The sequence below is a fragment of the Cynocephalus volans genome, chromosome X (assembly GCF_027409185.1).
Source record: "Cynocephalus volans isolate mCynVol1 chromosome X, mCynVol1.pri, whole genome shotgun sequence".
Lineage (NCBI taxonomy): Eukaryota > Metazoa > Chordata > Mammalia > Dermoptera > Cynocephalidae > Cynocephalus > Cynocephalus volans.
This window is the reverse complement of record NC_084478.1, coordinates 178088670-178106608: the sequence shown is the minus strand read 5'-3', so window position 1 is coordinate 178106608 and position 17939 is coordinate 178088670. Positions and strand designations below refer to the sequence as shown.

Here is a 17939-nt window from a genome sequence, read left to right as displayed (position 1 = left end):
CTCACGCGGTCTCTCCCTTGCCGCCTCCCACTTTTTCCAAGTTTGCTCTGATCTCCTAAATCAGTTCCTGCTCCTACGCTTGTTTTCCAGCTCCACAAACTTTCTGGGCACGTCCTCCTCTCATTTTCTGTTGTGAATTTATCCCCCGTTGCATCTCTAATCCCCCGGCTCTCATTTTGGCGGTGCTGGAGAGGCGAGGGCTAAGTGTGTTCGGGCTCCCATAGGCCACCCAAAGGTGCCCCTGGTGTGTGAGATCGTGGTGGTACCAGTAGTTAGACCCCCTTTTCCTTCCCAGTAGTGTTTATTTGTATCTTTCTCTCTCCTTCCATTCTTTCCGTGTCATTTATTTCTGCTGTCTTTGTGGTTTCCTTCCTTCTACTTTCTTTGGGTTTATTTTATGGTGGTTAGAAAAACTTGCTGCTTATTTGTTTTGAGGCGATAAATTCTCTCATAACTTCTTGCACTGTTTTCGTATGTGGCGTTTTCACTGTCTTTTGGTTCTAAATGTTTCTTGATTTTCATTATAATTCTTCTGGGACCAATGAATTATTTGGAAGTATATTTTTAAATCTAAATTCCCAAATGCATGATAAGACTTAATTTTACTTTTTAAAATCAATTTATGATTTTATTCTGTTGCAGTTCGAGAACACGGTCTGTATGATTCTTTTACTATTTGTTGAGATCTGTTTTCTGACCTAGGACATGGTGAGTTTTCAAGTTCGAGGTGAACTTGAAAAGAATGTGTAGTCTCTAGTTTTTGAATGTTTATTTTTTTTATTTTTTTATTTTTTTGTCCTTTTCGTGACCGGCACTCGGCCAGTCCTATATAGGATCCGAACCCGCGGCGGGAGCGTCGCAGCGCTCCCAGCGCCGCACTCTACCAAGTGCGCCACGGGCTCGGCCCAAGTTTTTGAATGTTTATTAAATCAGGCTGTTCAAGGACTGGCCCGTGGCTCACTCGGGAGAGTGTGGTGCTGATAACACCAAGGCCACAGGTTCGGATCCCTAAATAGGGATGGCCGGTTAGCTCACTTGGGAGAGCGTGGTGCTGACGACACCAAGTCAAGGGTTAAGATCCCCTTACCGGTCATCTTTAAAAAAAAAAAAGAAATCAGGCTGTTCAATCTTTCTATATTCTTCCCAATTTTGTCTTATTAAACTATAAATTCCAGTGTGAGGGGGTGTCATTTATTGTGGAGAATTTACTAATTTATTAATTTGTCCTTTTACTGCTACTTTTTTGCTTTCTAGTCATTCGAGGCTCTCTCATTAGGCAGGTGCACTCAAGTTCAGAATGAACGATTTGTCTTTGTGCAGTGACCTTCTCTTTTACGCCTAATAATGATTTTTGGCCCGAAGCCTACTTTGTCCGGTATTAACTTCTCTCCACCAGCTTCCTTTGGACAGTATTTGCCAGGTCCATGTCTCTTTCCATCTGCTTAAATTAGGGTTTGGTGGCAGAGCACGGAGTCATTCTAGCTATATACGTTTCAAAGAAAAAAAGGGGGCATTATCATCAGATGGGGATGACTTACACCATCTTGGGAAGAGAGGACGGAAGAGCTTTGAGCCCTCTAAATCTGCCACCTGTCCTGGGATCAGGAACAAATTCTAACCCCAAAATGTGGATAAAACGCGGTCTATCCCCTACCCTCCAAATGAGAGACCAAGCACCTCCTCCCCAGGCTGTCTACACCGAAACTTCAACCACCACCTGCCTCTCTGCTGGCCCAAGCCCCACTGAGGAGCTCCAGCTGAGAGAGCTCAGGCTGCCTCTCTCTGCCAAGGGTGCCGTCACCCACCCAGCCCTCCAGGCCGAAACCCAGGGTGCCTCCCGCTCCCCTCCCTTCCCCCAGGGTCTCCCCCCCACCATCTGATCTCCTAACCACTCAGATCACTCCAGGGCTTCAGGCCTCAGCATGGCTTGTCTGGGTGGCTGCAAGGTCCCTGCTGACGCTCCCCTGCCATCTCTATCCATCTCATCAGCCAGCTGTCATCTATCCGACATCAGTCTATCTATAGTCAATCATATACCTGTCATCTAGCCACATCTAGCATTTATCCATCTATAATCAGTCATCTATCAATCTTTCAATCTATGATCAATCACCTCTCTCTAATCCATCAATTCAACATCGATTTTCCATCTCTGTCAATCATCTACTATCTGTCCAGGACCTCTCTCTCCTGTATCTGTCATTGATGTAACTGCCTATCTTTCTATCATGCTCCATCACCTACCTGGATCTCTAGTCTTCATCTGTTTATCTGTCAATCTATCACCTATCTTCTGTCAATCTGTTACCTTTCTATCAACCAATCAATCATCCGCTTATCTGTCACCTATCTGCCTCTCTGTCCTCTGTCTATCTGCCCAGCTATCATGTACATATCCAACGCTGGTCTACCTATAATCAGTCATATATCAATCCATCTTTTGCTCTATCAGAGATGATGGACAGATGATAGATACACCTACCAACCTTCTGTCAACCTATTTTGTGAGGTGAAATTCACATATCTTAAAATTTAAAGTGCACAACTTAGTGGCACTTAGTATATTTGCCGTCATCTCTGTAGTTCCAGAACATTTTCATCACCGTGAAAGGAAACCCTGTACCCCTTAAGCAGTCTCCCTACCCTAACCCTGGCACCCACTAATCTGCTTTGTGCCATGGATTTGCCTATCTGGACACGCCATGGAAGTTTAGTCGTACACCATGTGGCCTCGTGTCACGTCTTTCGCTGAACCTGTGTTCGAGGTTCATCCACGTTGTAGTGTGTGTCAGAGCTTCGTTGCTTTTTGTGGCTGAGTAATGTTCCATCATGTGGCTATGCTGTGTTTTGTTTATCCATTTATCTGGAAACGGACACTGGTTGGCTGCTGGGAACATTTGTGTACCAGTGCCTGAGCAGCTGGTCTCAGTTCTCCTGGGTGTGAAGCTGGGGTGAGGGCTGGGCCGTGAGGGAAGCCTGGGCCTGCTCAGCACTGTCCGCCAGCAGTGCGCTCTGGCCTCCCTCCAACAACCCTCCACAGGCGGCCGCCGGGCCTCCTGCTGCTTCGGGGCTGGGGTCCCCCTCCCCGGCATTCGCTCAGGCCCTATACCTAGCCCCCATTCACGCCTGGGCCTTTGCATGAGCGCTCCCTTCTTCCTAGATCTAGAAGCTTCAGCACCTCTGCTTTGTGTCCTGGCTTAGACATCGCTTCTCCCCGCTGCCCCAGGCACCGGGCTCAGAGTCCTGCTTCGGCTCAGCCACTATTTTTCTGAAATGCTGTTGCGGGTTCCACTCCCCACAGCCCGTGAAACCCAGAGCGTTTCTGACACTCACGGAGAGTGCTGGCCGCGGCCTGCAGTAGGAGGGCTGTGGCCGAGGTGACTTCTCTCCTGAGGGGCTTGGGGGTTAGGCCCGCTCCTTCCCAAACCCACCCTTTCCCCCGCAGGCAACTTACTAGTCCCCTCCGTGTGTCCCCTCTGACCCCTGCCAGACACTGAGGCAGGGCTGCATTTTCCATGGGAGCTTTTTACTGAGGGGCTGAGGGAGGCGCCCGGCCCGGGGGCCAAGGGCCCAGGAAAGGCACATGGCGGCGGTGGGGTGTCCCTCTCGGCGAGGGCTGGCTTTGCAGAGACAGCTGCCCCTGCTGTCCCCTCTTTGGCACTGAGCTGGGAACATGGTGCCCTCACTCCCGGCTGGCAGTGTAGGCTGGCAGGTGACAGGCGGCGGGGGGGGGGAGGGGGGTTGGCAGCAGGGGAGCCAGCGACCTGGGCTCAGAGCCGGGCCACCTCCCCTGCTGGCAGGATGCTCACGCTGGCACCTAGACGCTATGAACGGGGGATCCAATAAATTAGGTGGTGGAGGGAGAGAGGCTGGGGGCCGGAGGCAGGACTATGCTGTGTATACGTGAAATGCTGCGCCGCTTTCTCCCCGGGCTCATCGGGGCTACTGCGGGGAGAAAAGGGCGCAGACCAGGGGCCTCTGGCTGCTTCTGCGGCAGGAAGGGTGCCCCATGGGATGTGCCCTCAGGGGTGGCAACAGAGGGATGGACCATGGGGTCTTCGAGGGATTGAAGAGAGGGAATAACGGGGAGTTGAGTCTCAGGAAGGGGTGACCCACAAGTGCCAGGCTCTGGCGGGCAGCGGTGAGCGGGGCCTGCTCACTCCCTGCGGCTCAACTGCCCTGTGCAGGATCAGGACCTGGGGCTGCCCCAGCCCCATGCTCCCTCCCCAGAGAAAAGTAAAGGACTCATGGCCCTGAACAGGGCACAGTTCTGGTGCAGCAGCCCCTAGGGCGCCACCCACGCTGGCTGGCATCTTCTAGGCAGGGCAGGCTGGGGGCACAGAAAGGGCGTGCAGGGCAGGCCTAGGGTGGGTGGGGGCTGCTGCTTCCTTCATGTGATCTGACAGCTTGGGGAGGAGTGGGGGCCAGGGGCCAGGGCCGTCCGTCAGGTGGCGGTGCCCTGGAGGACGCTGGGTGGCTGCCCGGGGGCCACGGCCTCGCCCAGGATCTGGCGGAGCTCCTGCAGGCGCCGCTGCATCTTGGGGATGCCCGCCAGCTGCTGCTCCAGCCGCTGCTTCTCCTCGGTCAGGCTCAGGCGGGTGGCTGAGTCCAGCTTCTCGAACTTCCAGCCTCCCTCCCCATCGAACTGCAGCAAGTGCGTGTGGTACTTCCTGGCCAGAGGGACAAGGGTGCCTGTTGGGGCTGTCCTCCTCCCTCCGGGATGGCAGTACTGTCCCTCCCTTCGCCCCCCAGCTGCAGAGGCCGCCCCCTCCCCCCACACTCCAGGCTGGAAGGGGGTGCCTACCACAAGGAGGGCCGGTGCGTGATGGAAAGCAGGGCGATGCCTGCGTCCTTGGCCGCCTGGAAGATCTTGCCTTCCACGTCGATGCTCACAGCGCTGGTACACTCATCCAAGAGGGCATACTTGGGCCTTGGGGATTGGGGGCCGAGTCGGAGAGGTTGTGGACCCTCCATTGCCCAACACCCTGGCCTGACCCCAGCCCGCAGGGGGCACCCTGACCCCCTGCCTGCTCCCGGTGGCCCAGGCCCTGATGAGCCCAGGGGTGGGGCTGAGCTTCTTAGCAGCAGCTGCCTTCCTCCTCCAGGGGCCCAGGGAGCCTGCGCCCCGACTCAGCCTCCAGGGAGCACTCGGGCTGCCCACTTGTCCCTGCCGCTGGCTCCCTGGACGCCCCGGAAGGCCACCGCCTCCGAGGGCTCACCTGTGGTAGAACATGCGGGCCATGCCGATTCTCTGCTTCTCGCCCCCCGACAGGACGTCCTTCCAGTCACACACAGCCTCCCAACCTGGGCGGGGGGCAAGGGGCTCTGCTCAACTAGACAAGCACTGGGCGTGCGTCTGCGGGGGTGGGGCTGGGGCCCACTCAGGGGAGCTGGTGGAACAGCCTGTCCAGCTGCACACTTATGCTTGCTCTGTGATACTTTAACAATTCAGAGTCGAGACCAGAACTGTGTCTCCCCCGAAAAGATATTTTGGGAGTTCTAACCCCCAGTGCCTCAGGGTGTGACCTTATTTGGAGATTGATTGGGTCTTACAGAGATCAAGTTAGGATGAGGTCATTAGGGTGGGCCCAGAGCCAACAGGACTGTGTCCTCACAGGAAGGGGACATGAGGACACACAGACATGCATGTGAAGAGACATAGGAAGAAGACGGCCACCTACAAGCCAAACAGAGAAGCCTGGGACACACCCTGTCCTCACGGCCCTCGGAAGGAACCAACCCTGCTGACACCTTGATGTCACACTTTCGGCCTCCAGAATGGTGAGATGACACATCTCTGTTGCTTAAGGCCCCCAATCTGCAGTACTTTGTCACAGCAGGCCTAGTGGTGGCAGATGGTCATGGCAGAGAGCCCTAGGGATGGCCAGAGCAGTCTCCCCAGAACAGAGGCTCCTCACCCGTAGGGATGGAGCCCCGTCTCCTTGCCCGGTGCCAGCGTCTTGGCAAGGCTCAGGTGGGCTGTGTGAGTGTGTGTGTGAGGACAATGATTCTTCAGGACAGCGTGGCAGAAACAGCTCCTCTTCTCCTACCATCCACTCTTCCTTCCCACGGGACTAGAAGTTCTAGCAGGGCACAGGGCCAACCAGAATAAAGATTACACTTCCTTGTGTAATCATGCCTTGTGGCGAGGTGTGACCATGTAACTAAATTCAGGCCAGTGGGGTATGTGTAAGTGTAGGCTATATGTGGTAGCTTCTGGAACCTTCCTTAAAAGGCAGAGGCATGCACTCTTTGCCCCTTTGGCACCCACTTCCTCCATCCTGCAGCCCAGGACGTGGATGTGATGGCTGCTACAGCCATCCTGGATTATAGGTGACCTGGTAGAAAAGGCTGGATCCCTGGAACTTTCACGGAGCAGGGCCGCCCCACCAATTGTGGCTTGCCTGTCTTGGGACTTCTACAGCACAGTAGGGTAAACTCGTGAATGAGTTAAGCCACTACTGGGGAGGGGCGCAGTTCTGTTACTCATAGCTGAACTCAATCCTAACACGTTGTGATGGTCACCTGCAGGCCACGGGAGCCTCAGAGGACTGGAGGAGGGGTACATTCCCAAGCCCAGGGCAGCAGGAGCAAAAGAGGTAAGGCCAGGCCAAGGGGGAAGCTAGGGGTGAAGCTTCGAGGTAACCACGGCTGCTCCCCAGACTTCACCACCACTGCACCCCCTTTTCTGCACAAGCAGGTGACAACACCCAGGAAGAATCCTTCTGAATCATCAGATCCCCTGACGTTTTCTGCAAACCTGGGAAGCGTCCTTACAGGAGTTCTCTCTTTTAATGCTGCCACCACCACCGAGGGAGAGATCATTACCTGTTCCCTTCTACAGGCGAAGAGAGTCTCAGAGAGGTGAGATCTTCACTCAAGGTCATCCTGCACCTAAGTGGCCGCAGAGCCCTGATGCCCAGATCTCACTAAGGAAGCTGGCCATGACTTGCACTCCGTCCCTGCTGTGGCACCACCCTTTCCTCCTCCTCCTCTGAGCACAATGGACATTGCAGACAAGCACTGTCCCTCCATAATCCAGCCTGTCCCTCTCCTGTGGGCTTGTCTTAGAGTCCCCTGTGACTCTGCTCTCTACACCCACATTCCAAGCCTCTTCACAAACCTCCTGACAGTGGCCACCCCTGTACACCTGCTCACCACCATGTGGTCTGTCCTCCACATTGGAGCCAGACCATCTTGCTGAAACGTGAAACTGACCCATTGCTTGCCTGTCTAATCCCTTCCAAGGGCTTCCGATCCCTCTCAGGTAAGGCCCAGGCTCCTGCCTGGCCCAGAGAGCCCTCCATGAGCCAGCCCCTCCCTGCCACCAAGCCCTGGCTGCTCTCTGTCCTGCTGTCCCCTGCAGGTCTCAGCTCAGACCTCTCTTCTCTGGGAGAGGGTGTCCTGGGCCCCCCAATGAGGTGAGTGCCCCTGCTGGATGCCCACTCATGCCACCTGGGGCCACCTGTTTACTGCTGGTCCTCCATGGTAGGCGGGTCCCTCAGAGGCCAGTGTCCCTGCCGCACCCCTGTGGCACCTAGCACTTTGGACTCCTGGATGTTGAGATAATTTTCATCCCTGGGGACCCAGGGGAAGAGGCTGGGGTGGAGGTGGCAGTAGGTGCCCTCATTCCTACCTCCCTCCCGCTGCAGGATGTGGTGGAGGTGCACAATGTCCAGGATGGCTTCCAGGTGCTGCTCCGAGTAGCCTTTCCTTCGCATGTCTGCCACCGAGTCCGGGTAGATCACCTGGTCGCGCAAGGAGCCCACGGGCATGTAGGGCCTGTGGGAGAGATGCGTGTCCACCAAGGGAAGGGACAGCTCTGCTTACCTGAGGGTGCTCTGTGCCTGAGTGGGCTCCACGGTGGGCCTTGGCTGCCTTCCAGGCAGTACACACACACCAACACATGCACTCACGTGCACACGCATGGCCCATACACATCGGCAATGGACAAGTGACGGGTTGGGGCAGGCTGGGAGGGTGCAGGCACCACAGCCCCTCTCTGATTCTGGGGCAGCATCTTGGTGTCCCCTCCTAAGGTGCTGATCATCTACCATTTCCTGGACCTGTGTGGTAAGCCACCTCCGATTGCACAGGTAGGAAGAGGCGGGGGAAGAGACAGGGAACAGGGCCCGTCCCTGCCCCTGCCCTCCTGCGGCCGCCTCCTCACCTCTGAGGGATGTAGAACATGCGCTGCGGCGGGGGCTTGTAGAGCACGCCGCCGTACGTGGGCCACAGCCCGCCGAGGATCCGGAACAGGGAGCTCTTGCCACAGCCGTTGGGGCCCGTGATGAGCAGGTGCATGCCGTCCTCCACCTGCAGAGGCAGCAGGTGTGGCACCGGGTGTGGGCCTCCTCCCCGGCCTTGGAGAGCTCCCTATGCCTGGGGCCACTCTCCATCTCTTGGTGGGGACTGCTGGGCCTGAGAGATGGGGTCCTGTGTCCAGAGCCCTAACTGAACGCCTGACCCAGGACATAGGGAAATGGACAGGACACGGCACAGAAAGCACGGGGCCAGCATGAGAGGAAGGGCCTATTCTGCCACAACTGAATGAATGGGTGTGTTCCAAGACAGTCAATGTCACCCTCGATCCTCTTCGACTCCCACTTCACTGGGAATCCAAAAACAGCTCTTTTAGAAATGGCCCTGGGAAAGGCACTTTCTTCATGGTTCTAGACTTAACAGTATAAACCCAGTGCTGATCTCCCTGTCCCCCACGACCTTCTCTGCCTTCATGGGTGCCAGGGTACCACAGATGCTGCTGCGGCCCCTGGGCTCAGTGTCAAGGACCTCAGGCTCCCCAGTTACCCGATTACATGACCCCCACTGGAGTTATGGAAACACCTGGTGTAGGAAAAATGCTTCCCCATGCGCAGGAAGGAGGGAGACTGCCACCTTCTCCTACTGGATTCCCATTGAGCACTGATGATGCCTGAGCATGGGGCATGGAGTCAGGGCACCTTGCGGCAGAGACCACCCTGGCCACCACCACCACCATCACGCTGAGTCCCTTCCCTCTCTCAGTGTGTTTCCTTATCTGTGAAATCAGTGCTAGCAATGTACAGGGCTCCTGGGAAGATCTGAGGTCATGGCTTTGGCTGCACTTTGGCAGTGTTATGGGTTGATTTGTGTCCCCCCAATTCATATGTTGAAGTCCTAGCCCCCAGTACCTCAGAATGTGACCTAATTTGGAAATAGGGTCGTTACAGGTGTAATGAGCTGAATTCACATGAAGTCCTACTGGAGTAGGGTGGGCTCCTACTCCAATCCAACTGTGTCCCTATAAAAAGGGGAAATTTGGACACGCACACACAGAGGGAGGAGGCCATGTGAAGACAGAGGCAGAGGTCAGGGTGATGCCGCAGAAGCCAAGGAACAGCAAAGGTCGCCAGCAGACCAGAGGCCGGAGAGAGGCCTGGCTCAGATTCTCCCTCACGGCCCTCACGAGGAACCCACTCTGCTGCCACCAGGAACACTTGGGTGACCCTTGGCCAATCCTGGTAATCACTAGTCTCTTTTATCAGTTCTGACTATCGCCCCAAAACAAATAGTCAAGAGGCACGTTTGCCTCTCACCTTGACCTTGGCCCCCACCTGCCACATAGATCTGGGGACAATGGCAGCACAGGCATGTGGAAAGCCAAGGGCTTGGTCTAGCGGACGCGGATGGCCCAGCACCTGGGCTGTGCACCCTGGCCCCATCCACTCGGCCCGGCGCAGCCAGCACTTCCAGGGCAAGTGCCCTTCCCCCACTCAACCTACCCTGATGTTCAGGCTGGCCACCACCACCTCTCCTGCAGGCGTGACAATAGGGATGTTCTCACAGATGATCCCCTGCTCCACATCCACCACCTGGCCTGCAGGGAGAATGCAGGGAGGGAGGAAAAAGAGAAACTGTGCTCCCTGTGCGTTCTGGTGGGTTCTTATGCCCCTGATGCCCTCCCTTGCTTCCTCAGGTGCTTGCTTATCCACCCCGGATAGCATGCCAGTGGGTTTCCAATAAGCATCATGCAGTCCAGGGCCCCTTGTGGATACAGCCAGGTCTCCCAACAAGCCGACCCTCCCCAGCGTCTAGTACTGTGCCCTGGGCTGTCCCTCTCTGATTCTCTGGAACCTGGGGCATCACATCTCTACTCCTGCTGTGCAGCCCTCCCCTCCTAATGCCTGGGCCCCTCTTCTGCAGCACCTAGCTCCTACTGCAGCTGCAGCTGCTGGACAAGCTCTCCCTCGCCTGCACACTGCCTGCAGCTTTCTCTTGCTGCCCTGTGTGACCGAGTGATCCCCTGCACTCAGGGCCACACCCCCCTCTTTTTCAATCAATAATCCAGGCCAGGGCCCTCAGAAGGGCGAATCAGCAGGTTGGCTGGCAGTGACGACTCTGGGAAGGTAGGCTGATGCACTGGCAACCTTCCCAGGAAACCCTCCCCAAGGGCCCCGCTCAACCTCAAAGACCTTGCTGTGCAGCCCTGCCCTCCTGGTTCGACTGGGATGGGCCAGGGGTGCACAGTGGTCCCTGAGTGTCGGAGTGGGTATGGGAGGAGCTGGGGCACCTGCAGTAGGGAGTCAGGGACAAGAAGAGGTACTCGGCAGGGAGGGGATGACCTTACCTCGGATCTTCAGGGGCCCCTCCACGCGGACACCAGACCGTACCATGGCCCCGGACCCCACCTGAGCAACCTCTGGCTCCCCGGGCCTCTTGAAACGACAGTGCTGGACATCTTCAAATACCTGGAACATCTCGTGAACCCGGGCCGTGTAACCAGCCAGCTCTGTCACCTGTGGGGAGGGTGAGCCTGGCTCAGCTCCTGCCAGCTGGGGAGGAGGGCCATGGCAAAGGTGGGGGCTGGGCCATGGGTACCTCCTTATAGGATGACATGATCCGCTCAATGGCGTCTGCTGCCGCTGTGAGGAGGTTGCGGGCGATGGTGAAGGCTTCTGTGCGCTCGCTTACCAGCTCCTCGTCCCTCTTCTCCAAGACTGCCTTCTTCATGGCCTCTGAGTCTGTAACAACACGAGGGGTGGTGGGGAGGGGCACAGACATTGGAAAGTCAAAGCAAGCCACCAGGGGAAAGACCAGTCTCTTCAGCAAATGGTACTGCAAGAAGGTGACCCCTGCCTCATGCCACGCGTACAAGCTAACTCAGAGTGGCTTGTGGGCTGATGCGTAAGTGCCCAAACTATAACATGCTTAGAGGAAAACAGGGGTAAAGCTTTGTGAACTTGGATATGGCAATGGTTCCTTAACTATGACACCAAAAGCACAAGCAACAAAAGAAAAACATCAATTGATTGAGCTTCATCAAAATGAAATATTTTGGTGCACCAAAGGACAACATCAAGAAAGTGAAAAGACAACATACAGACTGGGAGAAGATATTTGTTAGCCACATATCTGATAAGGGCATGGTAAGCAGAATATATAAGGAAGTCAACAACAAAGAGACAAACAGCACAGTCAAGCAACAGGCTAAGGGTCTGAATAGACATTTCTCTACAGAAGTCGATGAATGGCCAATAAGCTCATGAAAAGCTGCTTGACATCATTACTCGTTAGGGAAATGCAGTTCCAAACCACCAAGAGGTAGCACCTCATACCCACTGGGGTGACAACAATTAAAAGGAGGCAATAACGGGCCGAGCCCGTGGCACACTTGGTAGAGTGCTGCGCTGGGAGCGTGGCGGCGCTCCCGCCGCGGGTTCGGATCCTATATAGGACTGACCGGTGCACTCACTGGCTGAGTGCCGGTCACGAAAAAACGACAAAAAAAAAAAAAAAAAAAAAAAAGGAGGCAATAACAAGCGCTGGCAATGACGAGAAGTTGGAGCCTTCATGCCCCGCTCGTGAGAATGTGAAATGGTGCAGCTGCTGTGAAAGCCACCAGGCAGTGCCTCCAAAGGTTGACCGCAGTCACCATACGACCTGGGAGTGCCGCTCCTAGGTACAGACCCAGGAGAAACAAAAACATATGTCCACATAGAAATTTGTACATGAATGTTCACAGCAGCATTAATCACAATAGCCAAAAGGTGGAAACCACCCAAATGTCCGTCAATGGATGAACGGCCAAAGAAACTGTGGTCCGTACATACAATGGGATATTGTTCAGCCTCAAAAAGGAATGAAGTACTGATTCATTTTACAACACTGATGAACCTTGAAACCATTATGTTAAGTAAAAGCAGCCAGACACAAAAGAAGACATTTATATGAAATGTCCAGAATATGCAAATCCATGGAGACAGAAAGCAGATGAGCGGGTGCCAGGGGCTGGCGGGGTGGGGGATGGAGAATGACTGCTAAAGGTCTTGGGGTGATTAAAATGTTCTGGAACTAGACAGTGGTGATGGTTGTACAACTCTGTGAATATATTAAAAACCACTGAATTGTACATTTTATAAGGCTGAATTGTATGGTATGTTAATTACATCTCAATAACACTGATTCAAAAAGTGAGCCACTAGGCATCTGGCTTTGTTTCTTGGCACAGCCGGCTCTGTGAATGCAGACTGCCCCTGCCCTCTGCCCTGTACCATCGGTGTCTGCCCCTCCTGCTCACACCTGGAATTCTTCATCCGGGGCCCAGAGCTGTTTGTCTTTGAAACATGAATATCCCAGTTTCTGACCTCTACTGCGGTCCCATTTCTCCCCCATCTCCCCTCTACGGCTGTCTCTGTCTGGCCTGTTTTCTCCCAGGAGCTGCTCCTGTCTTAACTTGCTTTTCTGTCACCCCATGGTCTAGACCCCATGTCACACCCTTCAACCCTCCCTTGTAAATGGCCTTGACTCCCTTGACACTTGGAGCCCCCAGAGGACCAGGGTTTTTATGCAGGGAAACTTCTGGAAATGACAGTAAGGAGCAAGGAGGAGGCTGACTCTGAGGGTTCTGAGGTGGGGGCTAAAGAGGCAGAAAGAAAGCTTCTGTGAAAAGCCAGAGGACTCTACCTGGGGGCATATGTGATCCAGTGGGGGGGGAAGGGGGGCGGGGAAGAAACAGGGAGTCAGCTCAGAGCAGTGTGGGGTGCAAAGGGGACAGGATGAATGAAGCGGGCACCTCACATTGCTTTCTGGGGCCTGGCCCAGAAACCAGGGAAATTAACTGGGCAGGGGGTGGGGGATGTTAACCCTGAAAGTCTAAGGTCCTGGGCTTTTCTTCCTACCATGCTCTCAAAGACAACAGTCCCTCCTCCCCAGATGATCTGAGAGGTGGATAGTCATTGTGGACAAAAGGAAGCGTCTGCAGGTTTTCTGGGAGCCCCAGAGTAGGCCACAGTAGGGCCTCTGGGCTGGAGTGGGAGCCACGTCCCCCCCCCCACATGACCCCCGCCTTCCCCCACCCTGCAGGCCAGCAGAGCAAAGCTTATCTAAATCTTTTGTGATTGATGACCCTGCCTCCTGGCTTCTCTGAAGCACCTGGAGCCCTCACTAGCCACTGGGTCCTGGAGACACAGAAGGGACAAAACAGACAAAAATCCCTAGCCTCTTCGAGCTTGTGGTCTAAGGTAGGGAGAGAGGGCAGTGCCTCAGACAGGGCATTCAGCGCTTGGACGGCAGTAAGGCGGGGAAGGGGATTAGGGTGGGTGGTGGGCAGGGCAGGCCTTGCCTCCAGGGGCCTGTGAGCAAAGCTGTGACAGGGCAAGGAGCAAGTGCAAAGGCCCTGGGGCAGAAGCAGGCCTGGGGGTTAGGAGATTACAAGAATGCCATAAGAGGGAAGAGGCGGGCAGACCGATGCTTCTCACACTTTTTGAAGGTGACTGACTGTAAGGACCATGAAGGAGGGGACAGGAGCTCATGCTTCTTTAACTCTCCCACAAAGCCAGGCACAGCAGAGGCAAGCCCTTTGCCTGCAGAGGAGGGAGTGGCCTTGGGAACTAGACAGGGCCGTGGAGACAAGTGGCTGCAGGCCACTCGGAGACTGCTCTCCTCATGGCTTGGTTTGCTCCAGGGTTGGTGCACATGCTCTGGGCCAGGTGTGCTGACGGGGTCAGGCACCCGCGCCCACATCACAGTGTAGACCCAGGTGGTGGAAAGTAACTACCCACCCCCATTATATCCGTCCTCTGGGGGAGGGTCACCCAGAGAGGACACAGACAGCTGAGGGTATGGAAGCCCCAGGGAGGAAACATGAATAGGGAGAGAATCAGACAGACTTCTGTTCCTGCAACTAGTCACACATATGTATATGTATATGTACATATGTGTGTGCGTGTGTATAGAACTGAATAAACTATTAACACCTTTTAAAGCAGAGCTGTGTTTGAAGGAAAGCAGGGGAAGTTCCCAGGAGCAAAAGAGAAACGAGCAGCCAGGTGACCCTTTGAAATTCCCAGAGACAGACGGGGGGGGGGGGGGGGGGGGGGGGGGGGGGGGGGGGGGGGGAAGAACCAGGAAGCTTTATTTGCTTAACCTGGGCTCTAAGTGCACTGAACAGAAGGTCTCTAAGAATTTGTAATTATGTGCCTGGGGTTCAAATGAATGTGAGTACTACCTCCAAGTTCAGGAGCCACTCCCCTCCAGCCCAAGCAGTTACCCCCAGCTAGGTAATTACCCCCTGCAGTGCTGCCAAAACAAAAGCAAATGTGCTCTAGGGAGTTAGTGCAGAAGCCCTGCTGCAAAACCCACAAGGAAAGGGTCTACCATGAGTGAAGGCTGGCAGACAAAGATAAAGGCCCCTAAGAAGGGCAGACAGCAAATCCCTGGATGGAGACTACGCAATCAGTGTGATGAACATGACACACAGCGTAAAAGCAGCGGTCCACAGGATCGGCAAATGAGACAGTTAAAAACATTTTGAAATTTCTCTTTGAAAAAGAAAATTTCCACTTTCAACTTTCTATATGAAACAGAATCAAGTAGAACTTACAGAATTAGTCACTGGAAGGTTAAAAAAAAAAAAAAATTCAAATTAGACAGGGCCAAAGAGAAAACTGGTGAACTGGCGACGAATTAGGGAGCAGGAGGAGGTTCGGAGGAACTCTCCGGTAATTTAGCACAGAGCTGGATGGGGAAACAGTAGAGAGACAGTGCAAGCCCAGCGCAGGGAGTTCCAGAAGAGGAAAAGAATGAGATGAGGCAAATTGGAAAAGATAATAGCTGAGAATCTTCCAGAACAATGGAAAAACCTGAGTATTTGAAGGACGTACAAGTCTCAAGCAGGGTAAATAGAAGCCCACGCCTGAACACATCACAGTGAAGCTGCAGAATGCCAGAGAGAGAAGATCACAAAAGCACCCAGAGAGACCATGCATGTCCCTGAGGGAGGACAGTTGGACCAACAGCAGATTTTCCAGCAGCTCCAGAAGACAGTGGGGTATTGTCAAAGGACGGAGAGGAAGTAACTGTCCTGAGACTCCCACCCCCAGCAAAACTTGAGTTCGGGAACAAGGGTGAGATAAAGCCATTTTCAGACAGCAAAGTCATTGAGAAGAATTCCCCACAACGAAACCCTCGCTGAAAGAACTTTTAAAAGATGTCTATCTGGAAGATTACTGAAAACAGAAGAGAGGACCGAGATGTAAGAACAGAACAGTGAGCAAAAAAAATCGGTAAATACGTGGTGAGTTTCCACACGCGTCAACCGGATGAAGCGAGAGCAGAGAATGAAAACGACAGGACCCACAGCTGTACGCTGGGAGGCTCGTTCTCACCGGAGAGTACGCTAAGGCCCAGGAGGAGGGGAGCTATTGATTAACCCAAGACTACTTTCAAGTATTCATGTTAACCTTCTAAAAGGTCACCACTAAAAGACTGAAAATAGAACGAATAAGTTGCAAATCAGTAGAGGAACAAAATGGGAATAAAGAAAACCTGATCATCGCGAAAATGACAGTAGAACAGGCTTCCCACTCCTCCAAAAGGCCTAAGGGTGGAGGTCTCTACCCTTTGCATCTGCAAGAGCTATTTTGGGTTGGGAAAACCTTGGCTGGAGCGATGAAGGGGCTCACCCAGGAACTCCCCACATCCTCCCACCTCCAAATTGGGCCAAGGACAGGGACAGGTGGGCGAGGATGCACGCACATGGTGAAGTGACACATGGCATTCCTGTTGCAGTCCTGGGCTTGGCTGAGTGGACCACGGGACATGAGATGCGTGCAGGGCAAAAGGTAACAAGGAGCTATAAGGAGAGCCCGACCTCTGGTAATCTCAAGGATGCCAGCAGGGCCTCGATGTCCCCAGCAGAAGGGGCAGGTGAGCTGGCTGAGCTCTGGAACCTTGCAATCCTAGCACCCAGTGGTACAGGAGGGCAGGGCCCCTTCCCCTGGGCTCCCTGGCTCTCTCACCTGACTCTGAATACCCGGTGGCAGTGATGATGGGGACGGCCACCATGAGCAGGCCCGAGGCACTCCACACATACTTCATGAGGAACTGCTCCAGCATGACGTACCACAGGCGTTCCAGCAGGATGAGGTTGATCTGCGAAGCCAGGTCCTGGTAGGAGTGCTGCAGCAGGGCCAGCTCCACCTGCCGGGGATGACAGAGACCGAGAGGCCTCATGGCAGCTCCTTCAGGGGCGATGGTGAATGTCCCCAAGTGCTCACCATTTGATGGCCATGACAAGGCTGAGAGCTGGGGGTTACAACTGGGTGGGGCTGGGTCCCAAACTCAGGGTAAGGAGGTAAGGGACTGCCTGATGTCACAGCGCAGCTCCCATCCCCTTTCCACTACCTCTCTCCGTTGGGATGCTCGCCACTCCCCTCTCTTTGCCCTGGCCAGCTTCTGGATGCTGGGCCTCAGCAGAGTCCACTTCTTTGGGCTCCCTCCCAGCCCTCTCCCCTTGCCCCTGCTCCCCATCCCCCAAGAGAAGATCATCAGCTCTAACTTTTGTACCCTGCACTAGGCAGGCTGTGCTCTTGGTTTTGAAAAACTCAGTTCAACAATCTCTGCTCACTTAGGCCCACATCCCCCTACTTTCCCATGTTCCTTTCTGTGAGAAAATTGCACTGCATTTTCCCACCAAGGCCAGGAGAGTGCACTCCCAACCCAGCCCTTACAGGAGTCGCCCCGGTGGGCAGCCCCACACCTGAGTCTGGCTCTTGCTCCCTCAGCAGTGGGAGACTTCTCCTGCCCTCCTGTCCTTCTTCCTGCACTGGCCACCACCTGCCATGTCAGGACAGGGACAAGTGAAGAAAGAGGCCACTGCAGGGAAAGGGGTGGCAGCAGAAGTCAGACAGGCCGGGGAGGCTGGAGGGTTGGAAAGTGTCCACGGCAAGGTGGCCATGAGGTCATGGATTTCCTAGCAGTCCAGGGGCACGTGCCCTAGCCCTGCCTCCCCCCACCCAACTGGCAACAGCTGTCCAGACTGGCACTGTTTGTCAAGTGCTTTCACATCTCTCTCCGTTTGACTCTCACCAAGTAGTCCTAGGGCATGTGTATCCTCTCTCATGTCCATTGTATGGCAGGACACTGAAGCCCAGAGAGGCACAGTGACCTGCCCAAGCTCACACAGCCTGGAGATAGCAAGCAGTACAGGAATTTGGACCACACTGACAAAGCTGTTAGGAGAATCAGATTCTTGTAAATGATGCTTTGACTTATTAAGAAAAGTTTACTTTGTTCTCATGCAAGAGGTTGTGTGTATGTGTGTGCATGTTTGCACGTATGTGTGTTTAAATAAGCCTCCTCATTGAAATCCTAGTAAGAATGGCACACTCTGCTGTTTGCCCTCCAGGTGGTCAGCTGCTTCTGCCCTAACCTGTTGATCTGAACCTAGGCCAGTGTCCATGGGGACATCAGACAGTGGGACAGGAGTGGGCCACATGTCTGTATGGCAAGGGCAATCAACCCACCTACAGGGGCCCGTCACCCGACAGTTTTCCAACTGAGGCCTGTACAGACAGCTGCGGATGCACGTGGGGACCCTCTGCCCTGGCAAGCGAGTGCTCTTGGAGAATGTGCTGCTTCCTGAAGCCAGCCCAGAGGAAGGCCATCAAAGGACCAGTGCT

The 17939-nt window shown here is 54.4% G+C and overlaps 1 protein-coding gene across 1 annotated transcript in view; it reads right to left on the bottom strand.

Moving 5' to 3' along the window:
- Window positions 1-3505: 3505 nt before the first annotated feature.
- The window catches only part of ABCD1 (ATP binding cassette subfamily D member 1), a 17378-nt gene continuing 2944 nt past the window's right edge, over window positions 3506-17939 (bottom strand). The window contains exons 2-10 of the mRNA XM_063083431.1: window positions 16278-16458; window positions 10858-11000; window positions 10607-10775; window positions 9762-9856; window positions 8171-8316; window positions 7637-7782; window positions 5220-5304; window positions 4805-4930; window positions 3506-4670 (exon numbers count right to left, since the gene is read on the bottom strand). Of these exons, the coding sequence (XP_062939501.1) occupies window positions 4445-4670; window positions 4805-4930; window positions 5220-5304; window positions 7637-7782; window positions 8171-8316; window positions 9762-9856; window positions 10607-10775; window positions 10858-11000; window positions 16278-16458 (1317 nt within the window). The 3' untranslated portion in view covers window positions 3506-4444. The remainder of the gene's footprint in view (window positions 4671-4804; window positions 4931-5219; window positions 5305-7636; window positions 7783-8170; window positions 8317-9761; window positions 9857-10606; window positions 10776-10857; window positions 11001-16277; window positions 16459-17939) is intronic.